We start from the raw sequence: 23,183 nt of genomic DNA, 5'->3' as shown, positions 1-23,183 counted from the left end.
TTTTTAAAAAAACCCCACATATGAAACTAATCAACTCAGCTGATTTCCCTTCCATAATAAAACTCTCTTCTACGCAGTTCCTTTAATTTGGTGCCACATTCTGCTGCCTTACACCAACATCATCTTTTCCCTCTTTCAATTCTTTATTTATGCTCTTTAGAACTTCCTGATCAGATTAGTTAGGCCTTAATCTTACATGTGGTTCCTGAATTCAGTGAAATTCACCACAAACCTACAAAGTACCTACCACTATATCTTACTTCAAGGTAAGAGCTATGATAAGATAAAAGAACCCAAGAAGCAAGTACCAGATTGCATGATCAAGATTCAAGGGACCATGTTCTTGCAATGCATCCTACCCAAGTAACTAAGAGCAAAGCAGTATCCCAAAAGATGCTAACAGTTAATACATGTCAGCACCTGTTAAATACTACAAACACAGCTGATGCTAGACTTAGGGAAATGTAAGATTCCCAGTTAAATGCTTAATCAACTAGATACTATCACCTGCAACTTTACAGTGACACTATTGCACTATCCTTCTTGTTTAGGTCTCATCAGCTCATTCTGAATGTGAAAGAGATACATAGAAGGATCCTCTCCAGGTGAACCCAAGAAAATACTTTCCTTTGAAAACTAGGTCTTCACACTATATCCTTTGTCTTGTTATAAAACATTGATTACTTGATCCATCAATCATATCACCAAGAATTAACAGTCAAATATAACACACAGAAAATATTCTCAGATGAGTCACTGTACTTTTTACATTCTTGATCTGTTGGCTTCTCTGCTGAGTAATCATCAGCTAATTATTGGGCTAACTATGCAACACCAAAATACTTACATCTGCTCAGACACAGCTATTATAGAAAAAAAATCTCATTTCATAATTGAGTTAAAATGGAAATGCACATAGTGATGGTTTTCGAGGGATCTCATTGTGACTTTGCTTCAGCTATTCACAATTTTTCATAAAAAAGTCCCTTATGTTTTTGCAAGGACTGCAAAGCTCCATTAACTAATGCCATACCCCTACCTTCACGGTACTTTCCTAGGTCTTGTAATATATTTGAGCAGATTTGGATTCCTCAGTTCAGTATCTGGAGAATTCCAACAGATCAGGTAATGTTACAAAGACAGAAACAATCCTTCTACACAACACAGAGTGCAATGTTTTTTCATTCTTTTGCATCCCACATGCATAAAGTGAGCAAGAGGTAATATTGCATGCGACTGTAGGTATTTACTGTCTTTTAACCAATATGAGAGTCAACCCAGTGGACAAGACAGAGTAGCCCACCTTACAACACCTTGGGATTCACAATGTGCAGTTCATAGCAATGACCTTTGTATCCAGGAATATTTCTGGAGCATCCTCCACTGCATCAGCGAGCTGTTAAAATCATCATTGTATCAACACAGAAATGTATCTCTCCCCACTGACAGTAGTTCAAATGGCAGAGGTACTTGCCATAAAAAAGGACTGGCTTTTGTTCAAAGAAAACAGTGCGACATAGACAACAGGCAGTCAAATCATGCTGCAACAGCAGTTTTTAAAAGTAGCTGAAAAAATATAAAGAAAACTAAACAACTTTTTTTCTGAGGGATCTCATTTTTTTCTAAAGGAACTGTAAGAAGAATGTCTACTACTGCTACAGCTACAGGTACCGCTGCTGGTGGATATTCAGTTTCCAATTATTTGTTATAACACAGCTGAGAGCAATTAGACAGTTTACATATGACTGCTAGGAGCCCAGTGCACATTATGTGGACCATCAGGTCCTGCAGCCTAAACACAGTTCTCGATTTAATGGATAAATGAATTTTGCTAAACCACTTCAAATACAGGAATGTTTTCTGAATCTGTGAGCAGGCTGTTAATATTTCCATGAAGTCTCATTCCAAAGAGATCACAGCGCACTTTGTCCGATCCAATAAAAACTCCACCCCAAAATCCCATACCAATGAATTTCGTACTGTTTTCTATGGCTGCTTGTAAGCTTCTAGACTGACATCCTGTTTGGCAATTAATTTTTCTTTTTACTAAATGATACTTTCTATAATAGCTGTCTGCTTTTCATGAAAAAGGGTTTTTTTCCTATTTCTCTGCCTAATCTCAACAACCAATAGAAAACACTTTTTTGTTTTTCTTCATCAACTACACTGATTCCCTCATTCTTTCTTGAAATTAGCATCTCTGTACTGTGGAAGCATAGGTATCTCAGTCTGAAAAGAAAGGTCTGAGGCTTATGAAAGGGACAAAGTAAGGCTACAGGTTCTCTTTCACTGCATGTTACTGCTCAATTGCCAGTGCCATGGAACTTGACTCATTCTTACAAAAGCCATTACTGATGATCTGAAATTTCTGCTATGCTGTCTTGTAAGAGGAAGAAAATAATACAGCAGCACACTAATAAAATACCCAAAATTTGCTTTATTATTAAATGAGTAATTAATTAATCATTAATTAGGTGATCTCAAAAAAGAATTATTCCATTTATAAAGGCACTGTCCTTTCACTTACACAAATGTAATAAACATCTGTCTAGCTTGGAAGTCAATACATAGAAATATATTCAGGACAAACTTCATGGAGCAGAAAGGGAAACTTCACCAAAATGTGTGGTGCTTTTCAATAGAAACAATATGAAACTCTGCAGAACACAGTGGGTCTGATGTACAACGGCTGAAAGAACCAATTTCAGGATAACAGATCCATTTATGGACTTGAAAATTTTTAGAAACATCACAAATCATGGCTGTGAGCAGTTGTGTGAGCAGGCAGTCTGGTCCTGGGACACCTGGCAGAGGGGATGCAAATGGAGCCTTGGCAAGGAGCTTACGGCTTCTGCCATGTTGGTGTGGGGGCAATGGCTGGGCTCAGTCCTGCCAGGCCCCGACCTGTGCCCCTGGGTGCTGTAGGGCCTGTCCAGGTGTACAGTGTGGGGCTGGGCCCTGTGGGGCTGGGTGAAGGCGCCAGTGCAGTGCATGAGCAGGTGCTGAGGATGTTTTGTGTCCTGGGGAAGGTCCAGCTTAATGGAGTGGGATTTTTGGAGAAGTGAATGTCTCCTGAAAGTGTTACAGAGAAGCTGTGAGGTATGAGTTCAGCCCTTCAGCTTTGTGCTCCATGCGGGAGCTTGGCTTGATTTAATCTGGTAAAGAGGATCTGAAAAGGGGTCTAAGCTGTCCTTGGCACCAAGTGAAAAGGTTGTTAAGCGTTGGTCCATATTGGCCATGGTTCTGAACCCTCGGTGGTGAGGCCATGCCACAGGAGATGCAGTCAGGAGGCTGCGGAGCTGCTGGACAATGGTTGCCCAGGGAAATCCAAGCAAGGGCACCAATGTGTTGCTGAATGCAGCAACAGAAACAGAAGAATTGCTAATGTTGCTGATAACTTACCTATTTCTTGTAGCCAGAATAAGGGAGCATTGGTACTGGCTGCCCAGGGAAGTGTTTGAGTCACCATTCCTGCAGGTATTTAAAAGACTGAAGATGTGGCGCTTAGGGACATGGTTTAGCAGTGGACATGGCAGTGCTGGGTTAACAATTCGACTCATTGATCTTAGAGGTCTTTTCCAAGGTGAATGATTTTATGATTTTGATATTATGAGGACCTTTCATCAATATTCTTCTCTTCCCATATTTTGAGAAGTCTAGCATTTTGACAATCCAAGAAGAAAATATTACACGGGAAAATTAAAACTGTATTCAAAAGGTCTTCAAGATTCTTTTACATATGCAGATGAGATACACAGGTTATTCCCTAGAGCACACATTCCAGTTTGGAGACCAGTGTTTAGAGGACCACTTTCCCCACTGAACACCTCATTTATTGGCAACAGAGACCATTATTATTACTTCCAAGATTCTTGCAGCAGATGCTATGGTATCAATAGGAATTTATTCTTTCTCACGTTTTTAAGTGATCCATGCAACTCTCAGATTAAATTTGAAAAGGAAAACTAGTCCTAAATTAAAAGAACATGGTCAAATAGAAGATATTGGATTTACTGCTGCATCAACAGAATTACTTTTTATTATTACTGCCAATGTAAAAATGTAGCCACTCTGATACTTCAGGAGTCTTCCTCTGCCAGACTTAGTGAAGAACTCTTCACATGTTCTCTACATTGTCTTGTTTCTTGATTCAAAGAAAAATATTGAGCTGAAGGTAATAAAGGTACTGGCCCTATCTACTTAATCTATGTCCATCCAGCAAGATGTGACAGGCATCAACACAATGTCAAACAGTTGAAATTTCTTAAGGTGTTTTGCTCTTAACCCCAACATAAACCAACAGCAGATGAGCCTTGTCAACAATTTACTAGTTGCTTAGTACACTCCAACTATCATGTTCTAGACTGCACACTGTGTATCTGGTTGGCATTAAAGTGCATAATGAAGAACATATTTACATCCTGTATTTTTCCAATTTTAATCACTATATTGAAGGATTAATGGGCTTACAGTTCATGTCAGGAGCCAAATTGCTCTAATAAAATATGAAGCATTTATCTACTGAGAGGCTGGAAAGAGCAGTTTGTTTATTGCCAAATCTGAAACAATGCTAACTAGAGCATGTGTTACTTAATCTCATTCATGCCCATAAGATTTTACATGCTAAGACTAAGCTGAGTAAATAAAATTCAGAAACTTGAAGGAAATGCCACTCTCTCATTTTTATTGAGCGTTAGTAACAAGCTTGGCTCTGTACTGGAAACAGCCTGTTTTCCAGCTCACTTCAGCTATATCTAATGTACCTAAGGCGCCATTAATAATGTATATATGGTGTGAAAAGTCTTGAGCAAATAAGAAAATGGTCCTACCAGAACCCTGGCTGAGTACTGGCAGAGCACTGGCTGAGTCTTCACACATATATCCAATTGTCACAGCATTTCACATGCCTCTTGTAAACCAATGGTAATACTCTCATTCCACTCAAGTCAGAAGAAGATGAGCCATTCATTTCATAGGATCAGAATTCTCCTTATGTCTTTGATGCAAGGAACTTACAGAGCATATTTAAAAAAAACAGAAATACTCTGCTCTAAAGTCCATCATGTTGCTGTTTAGGAAGAAAGATTCCAAAGGACAGAAATAAGAACATACGTAAATCTAAGGAATGGATCTTCCAAGTTATAAACATCCAAACAAACAAACAAAAAAATCTGTAACAGAGTGCAAACAAAAGCAGAACACTAGATAACATAATTGAATTTCTAAGTTGTGCAGAATATTCACCACTGTAACACTGCGACAAGCCTATGCCAGGAGCAAATGTGCAGTCCCATTTTCAAGAAAAAGAAAGGTGGATACAGGATGTGGACTGAACATAACCATTGAAAAAAACCATAATTCACAGAACTCTTAAAAAAATTCAAAATACTAAATTTTAAAATTCTTCTAAACTTCCTATAAAGTTATCTTCCAAAATGAAACTGAACCAATGAAACCATTTTCAATAAGAACAGGGTTTTTTGGAGGTTGGGGGAGAAGAAGATAGTACTTCAATTAAATAGGGAAGTTTCAGCAAAAGCTTAAAGAAAATCCTGGATTTTCAGGCAAGACAAAAGAGCCTATAGACACTTGAAAAAACAGAGAAGAAAGAATAAATGCTAAACATGCTGCCACAGCTGCATATGACAGAGAAGGAGGAGCAAAACAATTTAACTAGAAATGGAGAAGACAAATGAGCAGAATAGTTGCCTTTAAACATAGTGGAAAAACACTGGATTGAAAAATTAGAACTCTGAAAATATTAATGTATCTGAGTTACAGAAAGATATACGAAAAAAGAAACCCAAACTGACTCTTTCCACCCTACACAAACTTACACTTAGCTGCAGGACATCACCTTCTTTTAATCCAGCATCAATCATACTTTACATCCTGCATGTACTCGCCACATTCAAAATATCCACCAAATCTTCTGTCATCCTTCCAGTTGTGAACCCCAGGCATCAGAGTTTGAGACTTCAAACAAACACAGTGGACCAGACATAGAAATCTTGAACTAGAACAGATGGAGTATATCTGATTTTCAGATACATATAGCTTTATCTCCACATCTTGCAGGAATACCATTAAAAATTAAATTAAATGTAGTACCTTCTGTATTTCAGACACACTTAAATTGCAGCAGGCTGGGTCTCATCGTGAAAGAATGATGACTATAGAGCTTTTTGAAATTCAAATCAGAATTCCCTTATAAAGAAGGCAAAAATTAAAAATGTATTGAATTTACAGTGCATTTTGGCTGCTCAGCATTCAGTACATTTCAAACAGAAATTAAAGTTAGTATTTGGCAAAGGCATATCGAGGGAGTTTTTTGTTAATACTGTGGAAATGCAAGTACAGTCTTAAAAACAGGTCATATGTTTCTAAAAATCTAAAAGCCACTTGGCTCATATTACATAGATTATGTTTGCAGTATGAATGAGACTGTAGAATTAAAAGGAAAGACAGTGGAAGTGCTGAAGAGGCAAAGACAAACATGCTATATACTTTTTTATATTCTTAATTTTAAGAAGTATACATTTTTAATTTTGAGAATGCTTTAAATTTTTGAAATTTAACAATGTGTTCAGCTTAATAACCAACTGCAGGCCTCTTTGAAACATTTTAGTTTCACATCCCAGTTCTGAGGTGTCACAAGCCTTGTAATTTTCAAAATCTGATAACATAATTACCTCATTTTGGAATGAAACAAAACAATTTGGGGTTTTATGAATATATAAATTGTTCTTACAACAATTAAGTCAGCCTACGTCAAATGCCTCCCTGCATAGGAAGAGCTCCACCCTTTGCATCTAAAACTTGATAAAATGTCAGGATAAAACCCCATTTAAATACTTTCAGACACCTATCTAGTCATGAAAACAAGGCAGTAATTTCTGCACCCTGAAGAGCAGTGATGCAGAGTCATATAGGTTTTGCCATCTCATATAGACATGAGAACACAGAAGGCTTCAATCAGACAGAGAAAGCACTTTCTAGAGTTCTGAGATCATTCCCACAAATGCAAAGTTCTACATGCCAGTATGCATTCAATCAATAAATTTGGAGGCAGGAAACTTATTTATTTTCTTGTTATCCTTCCTAACATAATATACATGACTAGAGATTAGCAAGTTAGGAGATCTTAGCCATGCAAATCTCTGATATAATTTAACTGGACGGTGATAAAACACTACTCTCTACACCAGAGGAAGTGAGGCAAAGAGTGACTTGCAACACCTGCTTAAGCTGCTCAACATTTATTTAAAAAAAAAAAAAGGCAAAAAACCTCTTTGTAGATACATGTACAGAAATCCATTATGGGGTGGTGGGTAAAAGAATCTGGTTTTAAACATACTGACCAGCTCTATTGGTAAGAGAACCAGGCACCTTGGATTCAAATTTCATGCTCTCACAACTAAACCACAATCCCTGCAGAGCATTTAAGTAAAGCTGTAAAATGGAACATCAAACAGCAAATGCAAAGCTCTAGGATGTACTTGAATACCATCAAGAGCATTCAACTAATCAGATTTCTTCTTAGCTAAACATGCACAAACAGAAGAGAAATTATTCTGCAGAATATCATGGGGATCTCTACATGGTTACCACAAAGAGAGAGGAGATAGCATTTCTGTAACAAACTAAGAATGAATGGTAAAATCAAGAAACAAACCTGATAACAAGCAGTGATGAAACACAAGTCAACTATGATTGTGGCTAAACAAAATGGTTACAGCTTAGTTACAATTTCACAACAGATATGAAATTTAAATGCAAGAGAAGGATAAATCTAAATAGTTCTGACATTAAATCATTTCAATATAAATCTCTTGAGAAACATGCTATTCCTCCACAGAGTTACATTTCATTGTATGCTTTTACTCATTATATGTCTGCCAGACTTAATTGTGACTTGAGGTATTTTTAAGAAAGATCAAGCCCAGAATGGCACGTGCTATGCTGAACCTCACAAAAATCCAAAATCAATTACCATTTTCTGTAGAAAAAAAAAACTTTGCAATGAAAATTTTACATGAAAATTGATATACTGAGCAAAAGCACTGCTCACTCCAACAGCAGCCCATAATGGCTTTAGAGAAAGGTATCAGAAACCCCTTCTTTGTAAAGGCAAATTCATCTTCACAGTATGAGTATTGCCAGTCTGCGATGCTCAAGTCTAAACATAGAAGCATGAGATTAAGTAGTTCCTCTGGAAAAAAAAAATCTTAATAAGAACATTTATATCTTATTATTGCAATACAAAAGTATTACAATTCAAGGTCAAACCTCAGATTTAGCAGAAATGGCAAAAGCCTGCTGTGGTGAACATCTGTCTAGTCAAGAGGTGTTGGCACATCAATCATTTCATTCTCTTCAACCCCTATCCCAATTCCATAGCAGGCTTGAGTGAAAAAAGAAAATCACTAGAGACTTGTTTTTTTCAAAGATATTAAGCATCCCCACTTGTCATTCTCTTTTTCTTTATTTTGTAACCCCAGGACTCTATTTCTACACCTATAAGAGATATCCATCACTTCAGAGACATGCATGGGAAAGCATCCTGAGCACTCCAACACATTCACAAAACAGGACAACACGTGGTTTTCAAGACACAACCACAGTAGTCATGTTATTAAGAATAAGGCCACTGGGTTTGCTAATCCCATATAATCAGAAAACAAATACCATGGTGGATGAAGTACCATTGCTACATTGCTACTAACCACTCCACTGGGTCTTCTCCTGGAATTTCTCCTGGAATTTGAAGTGTCAGCACGTGTGTTTTTTTGAAGCTGGCCACATCTACAGATGTGAACTACATGTGTAGCTGTTTGTTGGCTAGAGTATGTACACTGAGCTCCCAGAAAAAGAAAAAGCAACAGAAGATAGATGACAAAAATATTGACTTTAATAATTAGGAAAAGCCAGGTGTAGCTAATAAGGACCAGAAACTGGTATTTTTATTTTTTTTTTATTTTTAACTTTATTATAGCCGAGATACAGCAGCCAGTTAAATCACTGGACTCTTTCCCTATATGACTGCTGGTAGAAAACTGTGCATAGAAAAATTCCTGCAGCTGATCTGGTAAGAACACAAGCCCTAAAGGGAGGTCTTCATTCAGGTCAAGCTTTGGCAAATTCTAATCCTTCTCAGGTGACATTACATGTATTCAACCACATCCAGCTGATCTCTTCAAATATTTTCCTTTCTCTCCTCCTTAAGCCTTCCAGAGTGTATTTAAGTAGCACAGACTAATGTTATTTTACTCAATGAGCCTCATGTTACATCAGGCTCAATATATAGTAGTTTCACTTAGCGGCTGCTTGGAAAGCTATTAAGAGAGAACTATATGAAACCAATTCTGTCTTTAAATTCAGATTTAATAGAGTCACCTTTCAGCCTTTTTCCAAATGCTGAAAAAAACCCTACATATTGATCCTACTGCTAATGTTACAATAACCGAAATAAAAGTTGGAAGCAGCAAGACTTCTTCCAGGAGTCTAATGAAAGAATTAAAGCAATGAGAAAGTTCTCAAATACAGCATTAGCAAAGCAAACAACTTAAAAGAGAGAAGTGCCTGACTGTCAGTCTTTCTGAAGCATCTGACAGAAATATTGTATGAGAAAACAATAGCCCAGAGCAAGAACCACTTCAGCAGTATCCACTGTGGCTGAGACATTGACACCACTCCCAGACTCAGAACAAAATGAGTGAGATCAGAGTTAGGTCTAGTATCTTTATCATTACATTCACAGTGCACTCTCTGCTATTTGCACATACTTGAGAGAAGAAAAATAGGGGAGCAAGGAACTCATATGATGCAAAATTAGCATGACATAGAACCCTATTATAAATGGCTCAGATCACCCAAACTTGACTGTTCACTGTTCCTGTGATTTCATCTCTCAACTTTAATTTCTGCTATGCATCATGAGCTTCTCCTGCATGGAAGCAAGAATATAAGAGAAAGGGAAGAGGTGAAGCAGGTGCTATTTCATGACTTCTGCTAGAAATGGACTCTTGTTAAGGGAAAGTGACAGAGCTGGGAAGTTCTGTCTCACTGCTAAATACCAGGAAGCTCCTCTGGGTTGATTTTAGTACTCAAACAAAGTTAAGGTCTTTGCAACTAAACATGATTCAGTCACGTATCCTAAGGATTCCTTAAGGAATGAATGGACTCAGTTTCCTCTCCACAGCTGACCATTACCAGAAAAAAAAGTAGGCAAAGCTAGGTACCCCAATACATTTCCAGACCACTTTTCACAGAATGGCTGAGATTGGAAGGGACTTCTGGAAGTGGAATGGGCCATTTAGTCCAGTAACCCTGTTCAAGTAGGGGCACTTAGATGCAGTTGCCCAAGACCATGTCAGGATGGCTTTTTAGTATCTCCAAGGACAGAGACTCATCAACATCTCTGGACACGTGCCAGTACTCAGTCACCCTCACTCTAAAAAACATTTCCTGATATTCAGAGGGTACCTCCTGTGTTTCAGTTTGTGCCCATTGATTCTTATTCTGTCACTGAAGACTGCTAAAAAGAGGCTGCTCCTGACATATTTGAACCCTTCCTTCAGCCACATTGTTGAGATCCCATTGATCCTTCTCCAAGGTGAACAGTCCCAGCTCTCTCAACTTTTCGTCACAGGAGAGATGCTCCAGTACTTCAATCATTTTTATGGTCCTTTGTTGAACTCTCTCCAGTACTGAGAAGACTAGAGATAGACAAAGAATTTCAGGTGTGCCTCAGCAGCACTGATGAAAGGGGAATAATCATCTGCTGGCATCAATCCTTCTAATGCAACCCAGAACACCATAAGCCTTCCTTGCAGCAAGGGCATATTGCTGGCTCACATTCAACACAGCATCCACCATGTTCCCCAGGGCCTTTTTTTGCCAAGTTGCTTTCCTGTTGAATGTCTCCCAGAGTATAGCGGTGTGTGGGGTTCTTCTTTCTCACGTGCAAGACTTTGCACTTCTTGTTTAACTTTGTGATATTTCTTTTGATTTCCAGGTTGTTGAGGTCCCCCTCTATGGGAGGTATTTTCCAGAATACTTGCTGGCACAAGATGCAAATAACAAGACAATTTTAGCAGAAGAACAGACAATACCCTCCTCTTCTTGTACTCAAAACTGAGCAGAACTAAACTCCCTTTGACACAATACAGAAGTCTCTGTATTGGGTTGCTGAAACCATGCAAGAGACAGATGGAGCACATGCAACACAAATGCAGGCAGGTAACTGACAAATTGTTGGCTTTTTTGCTCAGATATAGATGAGGCTGAACTCCAATCTGAAATGGAGGGAATACTTTTTTTTGTGTACAGTTACCTGTCCTTAACAGAGAGGTGCTACATATTCCAGTGAACACAGACAAACCTGAGAATCAGAACTAGAGATCCAATACCCAACTTTGTCCCAAAACATTAATAATAAGGTTACTCTATGCCTCTTCTTCCTTGCCTTCCTGTGTCAGTTTTGCTTACCTGAACCCTTCAAAATGTGTATATACTTTGACTACTGCACATGTGTACAGCACTAGAGATACTCAATAGAGATACCCTGGTGTGTAGCACCAGGTGGCCTACAGGTTGCAATAACCTAAATATATGATTTTATGGATTTACTTCTCACTTTCACACCACACATTTTTCATTGAAGCAGTTCATAATTATCTGTTTCTACATAAATCTATATTAAAAGAATCACAAACAAAACAGAGTAAATTTGAATCAAAGTAAGCTTTATAGCAAAAAAAGTTAGTTTAAATAAAAAAACCAAATCCAAGAACAAAACAAAAGAAAACAGCCCCATAAATGTAGGCTATTCTTCTCAATTTATTTCCCAACTACAGCTAAAAGCATTTCCTAAAATTCAATTCCCAAAAAAATTTTGAAGGCCCAGGGCAGCAGATGAAATTCAGCAAATCCTGAGACTGAATAAAAGAGTTATGATAAGCACTTGTAATTCTGATGTCTTATTATGGTTAAAAAGAGAAACCATGACCTACTGTCATCTCAGCATCAGTAAAGATACTGCACTCCAGTATATTGCAATAGTGCTGTAAATAACAGAGTGTGAAGCCAGAGAGCCTGTCTAGAAGCACCATTTCAACTAAATGCTTACATTATTAACATCCATGCTATAATATTAACAATGCACACTGGAAAGCTGCTTAGCATTTACGTAAAAGAGAGATTTATTTCCTATTACCACTGCCATTGATGTACATATGTATCAATCAGAAGTTTTACCTGTGCAAAGACTAACAATGGAAGCAAACCCTCTGACATTCTGAAGGTACCCTCTTACCAGGAATGCAAAATTTCCAACTCTGAACCATGTCAGATAGAACTAAACAGGCAATCTATTCACATAAAATCATTTGTTGAACAACTTAAAGGCCAAGAGAGATGTGTGCAGGCCAGGTATATTTTGTATGGCCCAGGAAAGGAGCCTAAGTTAAAGAACTAGCCTGTCATCAGCAGGATGTCAATCACAACAGCAAAGGCACACAACTACCCTACTCCAAAAGGTGGCTTCCCTCAGATGCCCCTCAGAAAGTTAGCTCACAAGTGACCACTCAACAAAATAGGGGAGAGAAAACTGACCATTTTAGAGAGGATAGGAAACCAAATTTAGACATTAAACCACCTCCTGAGAATACTGTAGATGAAAGTAAAACATGTAATTTGATGATAACAAACAAGGAAATTGAAATGCTCTTTGGTGAGTGAAGTATCTCAGATCAGAGGTTATTTGGAATTATTTTGCAAAAATTGGTGAAAGCTTTAAGCAAACTAAAACCTGCTGTGTTTCTGTGCTGTGAACACAACTCGGAGTGCCTTGGGTGCACCGCAGTGATTGTGCCAAGTTACAGTTACTCTTGCTGAGTCAAAACTGAATCTATGACCATCACATTATTAGCATGCACTGTGTAAAAGAAGATGTAAACCAGGTCGAAACTAGTCATGAGAGGCCAAAGAACATTTCTGCCATTGGAAGGAAGTGCAGGACAGATTTCTGATTTCTGCTTTGGCAATCTTAGTTCAGCGGTTGTCCTCTAAGCAGGGCCAGTCCTGTAGGCCCTCACCTCAGCTGGGACCCTCTAGTACCACCTCAATATAGATAAAACAAAAGATGACAAAACTAACTCCCATTCAAGAGAGTCACAGCCACATGCTTGCCAGTGGAATCACCAGGTAAGCTGGTAAGTTTATAGTAAGACCGTATTTTATCTCCCAAAGTTTTTGAGTAATTCCAGAAAGAAGTAAGAGAGAATCAGTAACATCTATCTTTACTAAGCATAGTTGCTGTTTTGGTAGTTTCCATCTTTCCCAGAAAGTTTTAGTACAGACTTGATGGGTGTTGTCAGCGCTGCTATACATATGTGGATTAATCTGTGCATGCACAACAGCCATTTGTCTGATGTGGCTGGTTCAGGATTTTTCGGTATTCCCAAGGTGGCAACCATACGGCTGAGAAGACCATACATTACTGCAGAGTTTATATTTGTGTGGGACATATTTCAGACAGCATTTCAGCTCAAAAAGAAAATAATGTGACTGGATCAGGAAGTTTATATTTTATCACACCATTGCAATTCTCTAACACAAAAACACTTGTCTCTTTGCAGTGTAAAAGCAGTACAAGTTTCTTCCAAGATATACAAAGGCACAAACATTGTCTTCATTGCTGCTTGGGAATTATTGCTCATGAAACTGCCCAGTGATTAAAAAACCACACCAACCTAAAAGCCAACATCACAAACATTACCTATCTTTCAGGTCCCTTTATCTCACTACATCTATGTTAGGGTCTGTTTTTCATCAAGATGGAGAAAATCATGACAATGCTCACAAAAAAATATAGACAAAAGTTTCTGCAAGATAAATTTGAGATTCAATCCCTAAATCATATGTTCTTGATTATTTTTAGATTTAAATCCTAGAGAGAAAGAAATGTTTTTAAAAACAGAAAACCTTAGTAGAGGAACTTTCATAATATTTTGGTTCTACATTAACCATACATGAAATTTCCTATTATACACTTCAAATACCATCACATAATTCCATTGAAAGTGGGAGCTTTTTTGAAACACAATTACAAAACTGCATGCCTCTTCTAAATATTCTGTATGTTACCTGTAATTACTTACATATCCCCAGACACAGTGACACAAACATCCCATAAAAACAACACAAAAGGAGTGAAAGCAGACAGCATTCCCTCATAAAACTACAGTCTTACAGATACATCAAGTGCTTGGCTGTAAAGAAATTGGCATTTCAAAAAGAAATACATAACTAATTACTGAAAAAAAAGAGCATGAAGGTTTTTTGCATTTCTCATCAGATCTTAACAGATGGGAATCTTAAAAAACTCCCCTGGATCATGTAATTGACCTACCTAAAATATTAGTTGCATCTTTGCTTTCACTTAAAAAAATTACTCTCTTCCCCACACTGCAGTTTTCCTCCTTTTCCTGTATCCTTTTACATTTCACAATTTGCCCATTCAAGTACATAAACAAGAAGAAACGTCACATGCAGCAACAGCTTTGCATTTAAGCAACAAGAAATTGTTTCAAAATATAGTAAGATGAAAGCAGCTATATAAATTCACTGGAGTGTTTAATTCAAAAGTACTTGGGTACAAATACAAGGATGAGGCAACGTGATCTGTACCAGAAGATGATAGCAGCTGCTCCATGAACCACAGTTTGACAGACAAAGGTCAGAGATATCTGTAGCTGGTTGAAATCAAGGTGCTAAGATGTAGCAATCTTAAAGACATACAATTAAGGTCTCAAATCCTTGTAGTCTCAGGAAAAGATCTACAGCAGAAAGTATCATGACATTCTATCATTTTATGAGTTACAGTTGTCATCTCCATTCTATGTTCAGAACATAACTTCGTGTCAATTAAGAATATTGAAATAGTATTATGAAATACCAATTTCTTGTAATTCCTTCTTCCTGCCCCCCATCTCCACTGTAGAAACTGCATTGGAAAGGTGGCATTAATTAGAGTGTTGTCAAACTCATTCCTTCCCTCTTGCCTCTCCTGTGTTTGATACCATGTTGCACCATTATCTGCCTTTTGGGCACATAAACTGGAGAGAAAACCACCCTGATCCCTTTCAACTTCATTGCTCCTCAGTTTTCAAAAAATATTAGTGAAAATGGACAGGATGGTTTACTTCATCAAAGCTCTCAAACCCTGTGAGAGCTCAACAGCCTGATGTAGAGAGAATAAAGCGGCACAGCTAGAATTCAAGTCAGGCTTATGAGCGACCTTACTGTCCACAGCTACACAAGGTTCAACGAGTGTAACACTAAACTCTGATCAGTCAGTGGCCTTTATCCATGGAGCTTGCTGTACAAAACCTTCATGTAGACAGGAGAAATAGCTCTGCATCTGCTTTATGGTTCTTACAAGCAATATTCAACTGACACTTCACTTTCTAAGATGTATTAGTCAGAATACAAGAATCACAAAGACATACAAAACATGTTCCATGCTCTACACTAAAAATTACTTGGAAACAGGTTTTAAACCCAAGAGTACAGTCCCAAAAAGTGATAGATGTACTCTTCGTGCACAAAATTACTTTGCAGCACCACACTGACACTTACCAAAGCATTGCATTTGCTAAACAAGTACTACAAAGACAATGAGCACACAAACCACGGCAGCACCTAATTTCAATGCCTAAGGCAGCCCATGATGAAAGGATCAAGCTGTTACATTTTTGCATTATCCACAACCAACACATATGAAGTCATGCTTTTCACTAAGAAACGGATTAGCAAATACTTGGAGCCTAGACAAATACAGAAGGTTCTCCAACTGTGCCCAAACAAAACTTTGAAGTGAAAAGAAAGGGCATGCCTGAGGAATTTAATTTATTTAAAAATATCTGCAACTAAATAAATCTCTAATGCAGGAGAAATTAGAACTTTCAGGGGCTTTATTTGTTAATGTTAAGAGCTGCATCAACACATAATTTTAATACAGGTGAGGAGGTTGAATGTGGTGGATCCCTTCTCATTTCAGGCTGATTTCAGGTTAATTCAGGAGCTAATAATGAAAATGTGTACATCTGAACTACACTTCAACTATAGACAGAGGAAATCAAGTCATCTTTGTTAGTATTTATAGAATTTGGGATATGTTTTAACTGATCAAAGGCCAGCATCTACTGTAGGATGAGTAAAATTGTACCAACAGCTCAGTGAACTGTACCAACTAGCACTACATGAATTATAAAAGAAAATGTAGACATTCATGTAATCACATGAATCCTATCCTTGACTTTATAATCAAGGATACACTTTTGGAAAGGATGCTATGGTCAGGTATAAGCTTTCAAGTTTGATATTCAGTGCACTGGGAAATGTTTTCAGCCAGTGATGGTCTGCAGGTTTGACTAAACAGTCCCTCTAATCTAAGGTTAGCTAAAGTTTCTGGTGTTAAAAAGTAGGTAGATAATCACAAATTAAATGTAGTCCTCCATAGGATAGTCAGACTCTTGGCAGAAAGAGAAAGAAAAAATCCAACAAACAGCCTACAGAAAGACCACTATTTCTTTATGCCTTGAATTTTGATAGCAAACACCTCTTCCACTTTCTACCTTTTAAATAATTTCCTATTTTTCATTAAAGGCAGCTTATGTAAACAATACCACACTAACATACTTTACCACAGTAATTATTCTGGCCTGTATATTGTAAATGACACATTGAATTGAGAAACTGCATTATTGCTGTTATCACCATACTGTCCTTATGTTAGTGTAGAAACTCACTTAGGATATCTGTCATGCGTTTTGAGCTACTTTAATGACAGTTTTCATTTGGAAAATGTACATCTTCTCCTTCCTCCAAAAAGGTAAAATGTAAAATTAAGCCAAGTTTATCAAGCATACAAATATGAGTTCTTCATCCCAATGTCGATTTTACCGCAGGTTTTAATACAAAAGGATGTAAGTATAGACTTCAAGGTCTGAGCAGGCACATCCATCCTAACCCCAAGTGACCTATAATGGAAGCTAAAGGGATGGATACAGGCAAGGTAAAGCACACCCACAATAACAATGTGCAAGCCCATGCTCCCCATTTCCAGTTTCCAAAATAACGGACCTTGAGATACATAAACATGTCAGATGCATATGACTTGCTCCAGGATATCCTGGCCTCTGATTGCTCAGGAAGGTCGTGTACATACCAAGCCCAGAAGTGTGTCTTGAATATCATAAGCAGCACTACAAACCTACTTTGGGAAGTTGAATCAAACACCCAAACGTAGGTGTCTGTTTCAATGGTGAATCCTGCTCTTGGTGTTTTGAGCATCTTTTCTGCAAATCTTCACAATTCACTTGAACGTTGCTTACCCTCAGTAATGCTACATTATTCATTAGTTCAATATTCAGTCACTCACATCTAAGTTTTGAGTTCTGGCAGATTAAGAAACTTCCTCATAGATGCTCAGTCGTAAGGTATAAGTAGCCAAAAGTTTAAAAGTTTTGACTTTTCAGTGGTTACAATGTTAGGATATTCTTACCGCTGTAGTAATGATGTATGTATAATACTCAACAATTAAATATCTTAAGTAAGGGTCTGAGGAACATAAACTACCCTCTAAAGCTTTTCTTACTGATCACAAGTACCTGGAAAATTAACCCTTAAAGTGCTAACACATCTCAGTTCTTTCACAAGTTCTGTTACAAGTATTTAATGTAACACCTGTGGAAAAAAACATATCTCAAAGTACAGCTTTCACATAAGGTTCTAAGCCTTAACCCACAGATGAGAAGTTTACCATCCTCCAAATGTAAAATGTGTTTCAAGCTCAAAGAGAGGAGGACAGAATTGATTAAATACTTGGATATTGTTGGATTTGTTTGTTTTTGAGATAAATTACCTTTTAGGAGCTAGTACAGTCCTTGTAAAAGTAGATGTGGTCTTTACTTCAGTCAAGTAAAAAAAAAAATCCAACACAGATTCTTTTTCCCTTATGCTCAAATCATCTAGTTTTGCCAAAGCCTGAACACAAAATCTAGCAGAGACAGGCTCCAAGATTATACCAGTCTCAGGTAAATATCTTGTTAGGGAAGCTAAATGATAACCCCCAATACTGAAACAGGTTTTTCTTTTAGTTGAAAATCCATGTAACAGCTTCCTGTATTATTAATAGGTTTGTGATCTAGATTCCCATCTTACATTAGGACAAAGATTTGACAAAATTTTGATCCCAGTGACTGAGCCCCTCCATATATCTATATTCTCCTATAAACACTCTACACACAGATATATTGAGGTCTGAGAAACACTTCAGACATTTCCTTCCCCAGGTACTCCTGTTTCCACTGTGGATATTTTGACATCACCACTGTCACTTAGTATTTACCCATTGCCACAGGTATTACTCCTTTATGTATCTCTAATACAGAGTGTGAGCATCCAGGAGACGAGTATTCACTTTAGCCCTTATGACACTCCATGTATATGGACTAAATAAAATGACAAGTATTTGAGAAACACAGGTTTTCTTTGAGTTCTTGGATACAGGCAACTTCCACTTCCCCGGTGTCAATGTGTTCCATTCACACATCTCATTATTCCAACCTTGGTCTCACCAACTCCAGAGAGCCTCTTTGTATTACTCTTGAGTCTTCCCATCAATTCAGGCACTGCTGTTACGCTGACTTTTTTTTTCCCTTGAGGAAGTTTGTTAGCATCTGTTTTTTGATGGCTTTTTCCAATGATCCCTATATTCTCTTCTGTCAATGCTTTTGCAGAACACCACCCCTCCTCACAGGAAGCCAGCCTGGCAGTCTTGATTTCTATGTACCCCCATTTTGATTCGTGGTTCTCTTTAGGAAAGTTGTTTTCATTATGCCTCAAAAACAAGGGAAAAAATACTAGCCTTTCATGAACCCTGTGATATTCAGTGAAATGCTAAGACATGGAGTTAACCATCTTATACCGACTGCTAAAGAGAAACCTGAAGAAGAGATAAATTTCCATTGTAATGAACAAGCAAGAAGGTATCCAAGATAAACAAAAAAAATCAAGTTGTACAATTCAACAAGAAAGGAAAAATTAGGCTAAACCAGCTGTGAGATTACACCACTGACCTTTAAGTTAGGTAGCATTTAAATAGATTTAAAAAGCTCTTCTTCAAGAAAGGCAAAAAGATTGTAAGCACCAGCTCAGGGCAGAGACTTCTAGACGGAGAATTTGCTGGGTTTTGTAAGGAAAGTAAGGTTTTGCTCTGAGCAACTAGGCAAAGCAAAATTCTAATGAGCTGCAAAAGTAACCAAGAGCAGCAGCAGAGTTAGAAGAACCTGTTCACTATTATGCATTTATAAAAAAACAAACAAACAAAAATTAAATAACATTGACTAACAAAATACAATCCAATGCCAGGTAGAAATCATATTCTAAACCCAAATTTTTCATTCTGCTTCTACTGTTATGCTGCAAACCTTCTTTTGGGGAAAAGTTGCAAGCAGAAGAGGAATAAAGAATTCTGGGAACATCTCTCCAAATTTACTAACTCTTCTTTACTATTCTACACCAGCTACAAATCCCCACAAATGCCAATACAGACATATATACTTAGAGTTTACTGTACATTTAGCTGCTTTAAAAAAACCAGCTACACATGATATTTGCCCATAATTCCAGACTGAATGCAATTGATTCCTACCACACAGGAGACTTGATCTATGCCAAAAATTGTATTTCATTAAGAAAATGATATTATGAAGCATCTGAGATCATGTAACAGACAAAAGAGAATGCCAGAGAAATTTTAACTGCCAGTACCCCACAGTGACTGCCTGATTATTAGCAGATGGGATATAGAAAAATTGTGAAATTATTGGAATTTTGGGTCCTGTACGAAAGCATTACTTCAGACTGCATGTGTCATGGCAATGTCTATTATAATTTGAATACATTCTTAGATTTTGCTTTCAGTGCTTAGAATTAGCTATGCTTACTTCTTTAGACTTATAGCTGAAAAAGACTGCATTCTCCAAAGCTCAAAACAAAACCCTTAGGTGACAGCACAAAATAGTGCCAGTAAGTCAACTGTCAATACAGATGGTATTTATCCAATAATTAAACTAAAAACTAATTTAAATCAATCTCCTTTGGAAAAGCCAACTGTTCAACAAGCACAACAATTGGTCTAAGATCAACCAGTGAACATGAGATCAATTAAAACCAGCTTAAGTTTTCGTAAAGGACAATTCACACAACTAGAGTTAGATGTCTATTCATTTCAGTACTCCCACAATGCAGTCCTTAAGCTCTGTTGTAAAGCAGAAATACCACTATCACCCTCCGCTGTCTAGCCAGCACTCTAAGTAGTTCCACATTTAATTAAAGACACAGTATACCCTTTGTTAGCACAGATAGTCTGGTCACTTTAAAGGACTACTATCGTTTTAGCCACACACACAAAAATTAAATTCTGGAAACCACCTGTCGAAAAGCCGTCAAAACTAAATTGCTTTACAATTTTATTTGTACCTACTCTGAAGGTGATATATGCATGAAAGTGCAAACTATTTTCTTCTCATGGTTTTGTTACTATTTGTTCCAGCTTAACACTGGAGATGTTAAGTCACTTCCCTTCCAGATAATACCACTAAAAGTGCAATTCTTTCAGAAATACGGATTTCAGCGGCTTGAGCCACCTGATTTTCTGCTAACTTTAGAAACGGGAAGGGAACGCTTGGCCGAAAAGATAACAGGAAAAGGGATAGCAAAATAATTCAAAATATGTTGATAACAAAAGCATTTTATAACAAGTTGAACTGGCCCAAAAAAAACCCAAAACAAAACAAAACAAAAAAGGTAAAGAAAGAAACTGACGAGCCCCCGGCCAGGCTGCCAGCCGGGAAGCGCTGCAGTAACTTCTCCGTCCACACGGGAGCTGTACTGGCACATTGCACCGCTCCAGCTGCCGAGCTCCGGCACCCCGACACCAGCCCTTTAGGTAAACTGATCAAGCCTCAACGCACCATCTTTCTCTTCTCCTCAGAGGCATCTGCACGTTTTCAGCAACGCTGGCGGCACAGAAATCCTCTGGGCGTTAGGGAAGGTTCGGTCGGCTCCGCCACCACGGTTTTCCCGCTAGCCGAGCCCCGCGGGAGCAGCACGGCGGTGGCGGAGGATGGGAGGGGAGAAGCCGCCTTTCTGCCTTGGAAACGCAGTCGCTCTAGGGATGGTCCACGGAAAGCAGCCTGCAAGTCCGTCCCATGAACACTGAGTCTTAACTGCGCGAGCTAACAGCGAGCCCTTGGCCGCTGTGAGCTGTTGGACGAGGAGCGACGGCGGCATCAGCGACGTCCCCTGCTCGCTGCGGCCCCTCCCACGGCAGGAGCTCCCACCGAGACCCCGGCCCCGTCGGGGAGGACACGCCGCGGGGACTGGGGGCCGCGGGGGGCGTGCGCCCACCCCTTGACGTTCCCGTCCCCAGCAGCCCCACGCTCGGGCCGGACGTTCCCGTCCCCAGCAGCCCCACGCTCGGGCCGGTCCTTTCCCATCGGAGCTCACGCCGTTTCTCCTGCTCCCGGCCCGACCTCCCCAGCAGGAGGGCGGCGGGCAGCCCCGCCGAGGGGTCGCCACGCCGGCACTGCCCCGCGGCCCCAGCTCGCCCCCGCTGCTGCCCCACGTGCCGGCCCGGGGCACGTCTCACCTGCCGGGGAGTGGCCCTTTCCCTTCGGGGAGGGACGGGCGCGCAAGCCCCACTGCGATGCCCGCCTGCCCCGCAGCGCTCCCGCCGCTGCCCCGAAGATGTCCCGGGTGAGCCGGCGGCTCCACTCACCTCTCTTGCTGCGTCTCCAGCGGCCGGGCTGGCAGTGGCCGTAATCCATGCAGTTCAGGATGATCAAGGCAAAGGAGAAGAGACGAAACTGCATCCTGGGCCACTGGAGTGGGCAGCCTCCTCCGGCGGCGGCGAGGGCTGTCGATGCCGGCGGCGTGCAGGGCGAGGAGCGACCGGCGGAGGGTCGCAGGGCAGCGGCTGCCGCACGGGACCGCAGGAGTTTACGCGCCTCTTGCAGCCCTTCTCGGGCACTGTGAACTCACCGCCGCTTCCAGCATCTTCCCTGTGCTGCAGGGAGAGAGAGGAGAAAGGCTTGGCCCCGGGCTCTCGCGGTCCTCCCCCTGCTCCGGCTCTCCCCAAAAACAAACAGAGTAAAATCAGAGCCCAGGTCGGGGTAGGAGCGAAACTCCAGCGCGGAGCCAACGAGAGCCTCAGCTATGTCCCATACCGGCGGGCGAGCGCTGCCGCCCGTGCCCCGCGCGCCCCGGGACGGGCTGTCAGCCGGGGGACAGCGCTATTTATCCCGGCGCGGGGCTCCCCGCCCACACGCGCTCAGGTCGCGGGCACGGCGAGGCGAAGCCGCCCCCAGCCCCCCCGTACCTCCCGCGGCGCGGCCCCACGGCCATCCCGTCCCGCCGCCGGGTCCGGAGCGCGGCCCCGCGCCGCGGGTCAGCCCTACGCGGGCCGGCGGCAGCCGGCGGTGCGCGGGCTCGGCGGGGGCTCCCGGGCACATGCAGGCGGTGTCCGTGCCGAGCCCCCGCCCGCCTCCGCCCGCTCCTTTATGCGTCGCGGCCGTGCGGGCTCCGCAGGGATGCGCGGCGGCGGGGTCTGAGGTCCGTGGTCCGTGGGTGGTGCTGTGGCCCCGGCCCTCCCGCCGACCGGCCCAAGCGCCGCCCGCCCCGGCCCGCGCCCCCGCCCCCGCCGGCCCGAGCGCCGGGCTGGCCCGAGAGCCCCTGATGCTTTTGCCTGGAGGCTCTTCCTCGGCGGGCTTCTCCTACTCCTCGCAAAGCCTCCTCGCCCTTTCTCTTCCCTGCTCACAGCTTTGGGAAAGCTAGTCCTCCTCACTTTTCTCCCCCTCTTTTATTTCCTTTTCCCTTCTTTTCTCTTCCTTCTCTTTGCTTTTCTTCCTGCAGTGTTTGATAATTATTTCTTCCAACCCCAGTTTTAAGACCTTGAGTCATTTATTTTTCCCGCTTTTCCTTCTGGCTTCCTAAAATCTGATCTCACATATTCCAAAGTCTGTTCTTTGAAACACCACTTTCATTGTCCTGGCAAGATGGCTCAGAAGTCCTAAAGTGTGACTTCAGTAAGTGATTTGTAGTGCCTTCTAGCC

The 23,183-nt window shown here is 40.5% G+C and overlaps 1 protein-coding gene across 2 annotated transcripts in view; it reads right to left on the bottom strand.

The window, feature by feature from the left end:
* The window catches only part of RSPO2 (R-spondin 2), a 101,635-nt gene extending 79,691 nt beyond the window's left edge, over positions 1-21,944 (bottom strand). For both annotated transcript variants that reach the window (XM_071553046.1, XM_071553047.1), the window contains exon 1: positions 21,851-21,944. In XM_071553046.1, coding sequence (XP_071409147.1) covers positions 21,851-21,944 — 94 coding nt within the window. The remainder of the gene's footprint in view (positions 1-21,850) is intronic.
* Between the last annotated feature and the right edge of the window lie 1,239 nt (positions 21,945-23,183).

This window comes from Pithys albifrons, chromosome 4, assembly GCF_047495875.1.
Source record: "Pithys albifrons albifrons isolate INPA30051 chromosome 4, PitAlb_v1, whole genome shotgun sequence".
NCBI lineage: Eukaryota > Metazoa > Chordata > Aves > Passeriformes > Thamnophilidae > Pithys > Pithys albifrons.
The sequence above is the reverse complement of the archived record's forward strand: the minus strand, read 5'-3'. Positions and strand labels throughout refer to the sequence as shown.